Below are 9,643 nucleotides of genomic sequence, written 5' to 3'. Positions count from 1 at the left end.
CCTGTATCAATTCACCATATTTTAACTTCATATCTTGATTACACGTGATGTTCATATCTGAATAAATGCAAAATTATTATCCAATTAAACCTGCTTTTGAAATTGAGGAAAAACAAGTTTGAAAAAAAAAAATGATACATTGTATATGAAGCAGAGGAATATTTCACTTCAATTCAAATAAAAACAATTAAGTCATAGGAAAAGGTACACAATTTTGTAAAATTTCTTTAACTAAGGTTAAAAATTGCCATTAATCAGACTGAAATGTCAATATTTTAAAATATAATGGTGTAAATTTTGAAAATTTAGGGAAGCGTTCTTCAAGGCAGGGGATCTACACAATCCTAAGGACTTCCAGACGGCTTTGAACAGGACTTTCCGTATCGGCACTCTCCTCTGCCATTTCAAGCAGTCCGAGCTCCTGCAGCTGGTTGCACATCTGGCCTTAGAGGCGAGGAAGAGGACCCAGTCTGTCACCTACAGAAGGAAGATGGTTGCCAATGCCGGAAGACAGGAAGGAACATCCATGATATTCCTTAGCCCCACCCAGATTCTTGACCTTGCAACAGGGTCTTTGGTAAAATTATATTTTCACTTTTTATGTAATTTAGATGTTTAAATTTTTCTGAGGCTTGGCTTAGAGTACAAAACATCTCATACCCACAAACAAAAATTAAATAAATTAAAAAATTAAATAACTTAATAAACTAAGTATTATTAAAAGTGTGGATTTTCTTATTTCAATACTTGAACAATAGTAACAGAATACTTTTTTTTCAGATTCATCCCATGGACTGTGGTCTCATATGGCTGAGAGGTGACCTCTGCCAGCTGAAGGGCCCCAAGCTGGATCTTGCCCACCTAATCCAGGTCCCCACTGGCGTAGAAGCTCTGCACGAGTTCCTGGGCAAGGCTGAAGACATTCTGCACGAGAACATAGGGCCAGCAATCCTCTCCTGGGCCTCGATGTATGGACTAAACCTGTACACCAAGTGGATGGAGGAACTCCGGCATTTCAACCTTCCAGTCCTGTATGGCCCTCCTACAGCAGGAAAGACTTTGATTGCCCAGTGTGCAGCCTGGCTGAATGGATGCAGTGAGCTGCATATTGCTTCAAGGTATTTATAATTTTGCTACATTCAGTGCTCTCTGAACAGAAAACAAATCCAAATTGAAAATACAAGATTAAAGGTTCATGTACTTGGTTAACAAACTTTTGTCCATTTTCCTTTGATAAGTGAAAACAAAATTTTATTCCTTTTCACAATTTGTTAAGACAAAACAGAATTTTCATCCATTTTCCTTTGTGAAGTGAAGACATATATTTTATCTATATATTTGTTCTTGTTCCTGGCAGATGTACATTGGCATTTGTTACATCCTGGCTAACATCAAGTAGTCTGCCCTTTGTGTGGGATGATCCCACTTCCACTGATGAGGTGTCCCAGTTGGCCATTGATCTTGGCAATGGAGCTGTAAGTAATTTCTATTCTTTGCACTTTACAGATGATGTACAAGAAGTCTCAGTTGTATCCAATTAAAAGTTACCAGTAATTTTGTTCTATTCACCATACAAATGCTGTAAAACAAGTGTCACTTTTCTCCTATTCCATACAAAATAGAATAATAAAAAGTTTTCTCCTATTCCATACAAAATAAAATAAAAAACTATTTACAAATGCCTGCCATCTGTATAAAATTGTTAATTTATTTCATTTTCATTTTCAGGTGCGAGGGAAGGCCAATGACGAAACCAGGAAGCCCTTAACTGGTTGTCTTGTGACAGCAAACTTTGATTTAAGTGCAGCATTTAAGTAAGGATTTAAGTTTATATTCATTTCATATTCAACTTAATTTCTAAAGGCTTATTCTGATCATTAGTCATCAAGGATAACACCAGAAAATGTTTAAGAACCATCATCATGCTGCTTGAAATAAATGAAAGGCATGAAGCAAATATCATTCTATGCATTTGATATGATTTAAAGTCTTTGAAGTTTAATAAAGGGCCTTGTAGAAAGTTAATATTTTTAGTTTAAAGGAATAAGATTTTCATGATTCGATACCAATGACATTGGCATAACATGAGATAAGGATGACATTGGCATAATTAACGTGAGATTAGGATTTGACTCTACTATCCTAAATGATTATTAATTGTAAAAAAAAAGTATTTTACATATGAAAATTCATGACATTGAGAATAGAACTTCTTTACAGTCAGTTAACTGAATATAAGTTTTAATTTAATGTTTGTACACTTTAGGTACTTCAGCAGATTGTTCGTCATGAAGATTGAAAAGACAAGCCACCAAAAGAAGACTGGGGATGCCAAAGCCCTGGAGGATGCTGCTAGGGATGCCTCTTCAGCGCTACCTGTGGTTCTGTGCCATCTGAACTCACTGACAGCAGCAGAAGTAAACAAAGAAGTGGAGAACCTGCGGCCTACACTGAAGATGGACATCAGGATCCTGGAAGGCATTGCCCTGCCAATGGCCCTGGCAAGGATGGTATGATTTGTTTTAAAAATTATCATTTATTACAAGTAACTGTAAATGGAACACAGTAAAAGAATATATAGACTTTAATTGACTATATTAGCTATCCTTTCCTTATTTTTATATAATTTTTTGTATCTTTAAATAATTGTTTTAGTTCCTGAATGCTGCTCGTCGGTATGATCTGATGCAGACCGTCATCAATTACATCAAAGTGGTCCTGATACCATATTACCAGGAGAGCCTGATGCCAGCCTGTGCAGAGGTCACCAGGGCAGGAACCCGGACATTGGGGGATTCGGCGTTCTCTGCAATTTTGGAAGTGTGTAACTCCCAGGTATATGTTCGACAAAATATTTGTAAAAAGCTGCAGTTAAATGTTTTTTTTGAAATAGAATCTCCTCTTATATTAAGAATAGTGTTCTTCAATAACAGAGAAAATATAACAAAAATTCTTTATTAAAGAGGGTATTAAAGAGGGTGAAGATAACAGTGATCTTTACTCACAGGTTTAATGTTTCCTATGACAAGTTTTTTGGGGGGTTATTCTTATTTGTGTCATTCTACACTTTAATCTGACTTTTCAGCATGAGGATCAAATGGCAACGATCGTGGGTGACCACGTTGCAGTGAGGGCAGACCAGGTGAAGCAGAAACCCGTGAGGGCGGAAGTGGTCAAGCTTGGGGGGAAAACGAACCACAGTGTGAGACTGAATGGGCGGCCAAAGAAGTGTATTTACATTCCCAAGCAGGTCTTGTCAACCATGCAGTGGAAGACCGTGGCAGCTGCCATACTAAGCGAAGGTAGGGCAAAGCAACTCAAATTATAACAAACCAAGTTATAGCAGTATAATTTGGGTTGCATATCATTTAATTTTAAATTATTAAGAATATAAAACAAGACAATTTCTCACTTTAAAATGTCTTCAAATTGTCCATATTTTAAACATACATGTAATGTCATTAAGTGGACCAATAATAAAGTGGACATACTAAGTCGTTGTGACTAGGTTATACAGATTTACAGGTTATACAATTTAGATTAATTTTTTCATCCAAATCAAAGGATGCTTTACAGCCAAAATCAAATAATTTGCAACTAGCCTGATTCTATTAATATCCCTAAGATGCCTAAGAATTAGTACAAAAACTCTTTAAAAACTTATTCCGGAATGAATTTGTTTCAGATTCAGAAGATGCAGAAGAGATGGATGTGCCCACCCCGATTGCAGATGATGACACAGAAGAAATGGAAGTGACCACTTCTGCAGGTACAATTTTTCATCAAAATTATAAAAGATTTGTTGACAAGAAATTCAAAAACACCCTGTGATGCAAAACGGGGTCCTATTTTCTATACAAAGTTCAGAAACACATAAAAGAATCAACTCTCTCTCAGAACGTCTTTTCCCTCTTATATATAAATATAAGATAAAACCATGAATGACAACACCACAATTGTCCATAACAAACTCCCATTCATTACAGCTTCCAAAGATCCATCATCCCCCCAAGCAGAGACCAGAGATGAACCGTCTGCCATTGGTAATATGCTTACTCAAAAATTATCCCTATTTCATTTTAAATGTTAAATGTTAGTTTAAATTACAAACATAAAAAAAAATTACTTAGAGAAAAAAAAAACATATTACTTAGAGAGTTAAGCTTTTACAATTTTAAATGCATAATGATCTCATTTGCTGAGATTTTATCACAGTGGATTAACAGTGGATTAATTATTCTATAAAAAATAATTGCAGCTCCAACTGGTCTACCAGCTCATGAGGCAGAGGAAGAAATGGAACAGGAATCGGCGACCCCTTCTGCCACTGAATCCCTTCAGTCCTTGGCCTCTTTACCAGAGTCCCCCACAGGTACCATACATGTTTTAGCAATTTACCCATCAAACAGAAAAATAATGTAAATTAAATACCAGTAATTTGGTAGCTAGGAAAGCTATATGATCATTTATATTATACATAAATATATACAGATATGACTAAAAGCATGGTAAAATTCATTGCAGTCCTACCAATTGCACCAGCACCAGCGCACAAAGACGATGAGATGGAGGTATCTTCCCCGAGTGTGCCAGATACACCTGCAGGTACCATTTCAATTCTTTATTTCTGATTCAGAATCTCCTAATTCCAAATTTACAAATTCAATAAAGAAAGTAACAACTATTTTAGACCTTCCAGCTGTACAGGCAACAGAGGAACAAGACATCAGCCCACCAGTTTCAACAACTTGTGATGGTAAAATATAATACACATCTTGCTTATGATTAGATGATATTAATCATGTTTTCTATTTACTAGACAACATTTATTACAATTAAATCTAAATTACAGCAATCCCACCCTGCAAGCCATCCCCTCAGCTACCCTTTCCAGTCCGGAAATCCCAATCAGAGGTATATCATACTTAAAAATTTTATTCTGTGACTGACTATCAAAATGTTCTTATAAATCAAAGAATGTTATTGGTGTTTTCTACTGACATACTTATATTATTATTACTTCCAGACAGAGACGTGCTTCAAATGCAAGAGAGTGGGCAGCAAGTACTTGCATTGGATTGGGTGTGACTCCTGTGGGAAGTGGTTCCATCGGAAGTGCACCAGCATGACCAACAAGGAGTATTTCCAGCTGAAGGACGACTCGGTGTGGCACTGTGGAGCTTGCAAATGTTAAGGTAAGAAATTCCTTTTGTAAATATGTAAATATACTAGTCTATTTAATAGATTCATTACTATTTTTGCATGTATAGTTCATTTAAACATATTTTCCTATTCAAATCATTTATGAATCTATCAATTATTTTTCACTTTAAAAGTAAGGAAATTTGCATTGCATGTTTTTTTTCAGAGCTTGATATAATAGTATTTTGTTATTATGTTCTTGGTCAATAACACAGTTTTCTTTACAGGATTTTTTTTTCATTTTTTTAAAATGTACTTTAATAGACAAAAACTTTTTTTTTAAATTAAGAAATTTAAATCTTCATTTCTTGTACAATTATTCTGTTTTTCCTGGTTACTTATTTTTTTTAAATATCCATATTTCAATTTCTTACTGGCCAAACAATTTTTTACAAATCTTAATTATTTTTTATAAAAAAAAAATTAGGAGTATTTATTTTCTGAATTCATTATTTTTTAATAATTTATAATTTTTAATCATTTTTAAACAATTTGAATTATTGAACCTTAATAAGTAATTTTTTTCTAAAGGATAACTATAGGTACTTTGGGTTTAAATTTTTCATTCAAAATTATGGCTCTTGATGAGAAGGCCTCCACGTGGCAAGAGCTGGGCAACGGTATCAATAATTAAAATAATTTTTTTCTTCATTTAATGGATACCGGCAAACATTCTCAATATTGTTTACTAAATAGCACAGTCTGTATTGTTCTTTTTTGCTGATTGTTTCCCATTCAAAACATTAATTCTATGAATAATAATTTGAATTATTGAACCTTAATAAGTAATTTTTTTCTAAAGGATAACTATAGGTACTTTGGGTTTAAATTTTTCATTCAAAATTATGGCTCTTGATGAGAAGGCCTCCACGTGGCAAGAGCTGGGCAACGGTATCAATAATTAAAATAATTTTTTTCTTCATTTAATGGATACCGGCAAACATTCTCAATATTGTTTACTAAATAGCACAGTCTGTATTGTTCTTTTTTGCTGATTGTTTCCCATTCAAAACATTAATTCTATGAATATTGGACCAATAACACTGCTAAATAGGATTCTATAATGACCCAATAAAGTCTTAGATCACAAAGCTTAAAAATGTAAATGTACACTGCTGTACCCTTTCTATTCATTTCTTATAGTGTTGTAACCTGCTGTACCCATGTGTACCCTTTGTACCCACTGTACCCTGAGCATCAGCTCAATTATTTTTAATTTTAACTTAGAAAATTTCAGCCTTCTAAACCCTTGTATCCATTTCTAATAGGTTTGTAACCTGCTGTACCCATGTGTACCCTTTGTACCCACTGTACCCTGAACATCAGCTCCATTATTTTAATTTTAACTTAGAAAATTTCAGCCTTCTAAACCCTTGTATCCATTTCTTATAGTGTTGTAACCTGCTGTACCCATGTGTACCCTTTGTACCCACTGTACCCTGGGCACCAGCTCTATTATTTTAATTTTAACTTAGAAAATTTCAGCCATCTAAACCCTTGTATCCATTTCTTATAGTGTTGTAACCTGCTGTACCCATGTGTACCCTTTGTACCCACTGTACCCTTAGCATTCGCTTCATTATTTTAAATTTTAACTTAGAAAATTCCAGCCTTCTAAGCCCTTGTATCCATTTCTTATAGTGTTGTAACCTGCTGTACCCATGTGTACCCTTTGTACCCACTGTACCCTGAGCATCAGCTCAATTATTTTTAATTTTAACTTAGAAAATTTCAGCCTTCTTTCTAATAGTGTTGTAACCTTGTATCCATTTCTTATAGTGTTGTAACCCTTTGTACCCATGTGTACCCTTTGTACCCACTGTACCCTGAGCATCAGCTCAATTATTTTTAATTTTAACTTAGAAAATTTCAGCCTTCTAAACCCTTGTATCCATTTCTTATAGTGTTGTAACCTGCTGTACCCATGTGTACCCTTTGTACCCACTGTACCCTGAACATCAGCTCAATTATTTTTAATTTTAACTTAGAAAATTTCAGCCTTCTATTATTTTCTTAAATTTTAACTTTGTAGAAAATTTATTTTAATTTTAACAGCCTTCTTAACCCTTGTATCCATTTCTTATAGTGTTGTAACCTGCTGTACCCATGTGTACCCTTTGTACCCACTGTACCCTGAACATCAGCTCCATTATTTTAATTTTAACTTAGAAAATTTCAGCCTTCTAAACCCTTGTATCCATTTCTTATAGTGTTGTAACCTGCTGTACCCATGTGTACCCTTTGTATGTGTACCCTTATTTTAATTTTAACTTGAAAATTTCAGCCTTCACCCTTGTATCCATTTCTTATAGTGTTGTAACCTGCATCCCTTTGTAGTACTCATCAGCTCAATATTTTTTAATTTTAACTTTAACTTGTATCCATTTCTTATAGAAAATTGTACCCTTTGTAGTACCCTGAGCATCAGCTCAATTATTTTTAATTTTAACTTAGAAAATTTCAGCCTTCTTAACCCTTGTATCCATTTCTTATAGTGTTGTAACCTGCTGTACCCATGTGTACCCTTTGTACCCACTGTACCCTGAACATCAGCTCCATTATTTTTAATTTTAACTTAGAAAATTTCAGCCATTTCTTATAGTGTTGTAACCCTTGTATCCATGTTCTTATAGTGTTGAGCATCAGCTCAATTATTTTTAATTTTAACTTAGAAAATTTCAGCCTTCTTAACCCTTGTATCCATTTCTTATAGTGTTGTAACCTGCTGTACCCATGTGTACCCTTTGTACCCACTGTACCCTGAGCATCAGCTCAATTATTTTTAATTTTAACTTAGAAAATTTCAGCCTTCTTAACCCTTGTATCCATTTCTTATAGTGTTGTAACCTGCTGTACCCATGTGTACCCACTGTACCCTGAGCATCCTTTGTACCCACTGTACCCTGAACATCAGCTCCATTATTTTAATTTTAACTTAGAAAATTTCAGCCTTCTAAACCCTTGTATCCATTTCTTATAGTGTTGTAACCCTTTGTACCCATGTGTACCCTTTGTACCCACTGTACCCTGAGCATCAGCTCAATTATTTTTAATTTTAACTTAGAAAATTTCAGCCTTCTTAACCCTTGTATCCATTTCTTATAGTGTTGTAACCTGCTGTACCCATGTGTACCCTTTGTACCCACTGTACCCTGAACATCAGCTCCATTATTTTAATTTTAACTTAGAAAATTTCAGCCTTCTAAACCCTTGTATCCATTTCTTATAGTGTTGTAACCTGTTGTACCCATGTGTACCCTGTGTACCCACTGTACCCTGAGCATAGGCAGCATATTTTTATATTTTAACTTGATACAAGCTTCCTACTACTGTGGAGAATCTACTTTCGTTTTCAGTAAGAATAAATAGTGTACCCTTTTTGTAACCTTTTCTCCATACAATTAATAGGGGTGTACCCTAGGGTACAAAAGTATCACCAAAAAACGCAGTACCAATTTCTTGCCATATCTAACCAGGGAAGCACATAGCCTTGAACCACGTGATTGTCTTCAGCAGACAAACTTTACTATTTCAAGCGTCCAAATAATAATAATAATCTTTCCCAAAGAAAATCTGACAAGATTATAATTGTTCAGTACATCAAAATCACACAAACGTTTGATTTCAAGCGTCTAAATAATAATAATGTTGCAACTTTTTTGGTCGCGATTATTATTGTTGGAGAGACAGATTATAATTGTATGATCGATGTGGAATATAATTATCATAAATTTGAAGCGAAATAAAAATAATGTGTTCGCTCGGGCAAACAAGATTATAATTGTTTAAAGTAAGAATAATTATTATAATTTTGAGGTGAAATAAAAATAATGTTTTAAAACATCGACTGACAAGATTATAATAATGAGGCGAAAAATTATAATAATGTGTCCACATTGACTTGCAAGATTATTATTGTGAAGTGAATCATTATAATTGTAGGACACAATAATAATAATGTGTACACATTTAACAGAGAAGATTATAATTGTTGCAGGAAAATAATAATAATGTTGTAAAAAGCAAGTTTGGAGGACATAATTATTTTTGGTATAATTATACAGGAAAAAAATAATAATAATGTGGGGTACCCTACGGCTTTCCATAATAAAACATAAAAAAATAGATAATTATTAAAAAAAAAAAGGACATGAATAAAAACAAAAATGAAAGGAACAATAATATCAGTTGGATCTTCTACACTTAGACACAATAAAGAAAGAAGAAATTGGCTTTTACTCTAAACAAAAGAACAATGAATATGGTGTAACAGAGGTGGACATGTGTAGTGAAAAAGAGAACAAGGAGCCTTTTATCGCTGAGGGCTGTGTCAACAGTGAATCACACAAGGGGACTCATGGCATCTTAAAAACTAGTGTTTGTAGTAAACCAGTGAAGGAGCATGCTGACACAGAGACTGTCATCGATAGTGAACCATGGA

The 9,643-nt window shown here is 34.2% G+C and overlaps 2 protein-coding genes across 2 annotated transcripts; both read left to right on the top strand.

Moving 5' to 3' along the window:
• Nucleotides 1–204: 204 nt before the first annotated feature.
• LOC134246405 (uncharacterized) lies at nt 205–2,239 on the top strand. The gene is made up of 4 exons (XM_062728769.1): nt 205–577; nt 781–1,118; nt 1,358–1,475; nt 1,729–2,239. Exons 1-4 carry the CDS (start codon nt 491–493, stop codon nt 1,816–1,818), a joined length of 633 nt encoding a protein of 210 aa, XP_062584753.1. The 5' UTR covers nt 205–490; the 3' UTR covers nt 1,819–2,239.
• Nucleotides 2,238–5,269, top strand: LOC134246404 (uncharacterized). The gene is made up of 9 exons (XM_062728768.1): nt 2,238–2,510; nt 2,656–2,835; nt 3,086–3,302; nt 3,686–3,769; nt 3,987–4,043; nt 4,259–4,372; nt 4,525–4,605; nt 4,691–4,756; nt 4,853–5,269. The coding sequence occupies exons 1-9, from the start codon at nt 2,250–2,252 to the stop codon at nt 4,927–4,929; spliced, it is 1,137 nt and encodes a 378-aa protein (XP_062584752.1). The 5' UTR covers nt 2,238–2,249; the 3' UTR covers nt 4,930–5,269.
• The last annotated feature ends 4,374 nt before the right edge of the window (nt 5,270–9,643 follow it).

The sequence above is a fragment of the Saccostrea cucullata genome, unplaced genomic scaffold, assembly GCF_032062105.1.
Source record: "Saccostrea cucullata isolate Sc308-1 unplaced genomic scaffold, CSIRO_AGI_Scuc_v1 ctg6334, whole genome shotgun sequence".
Classification (NCBI taxonomy): Eukaryota; Metazoa; Mollusca; class Bivalvia; order Ostreida; family Ostreidae; genus Saccostrea; species Saccostrea cuccullata.
This window is presented reverse-complemented; position numbering and strand designations above follow the sequence as displayed.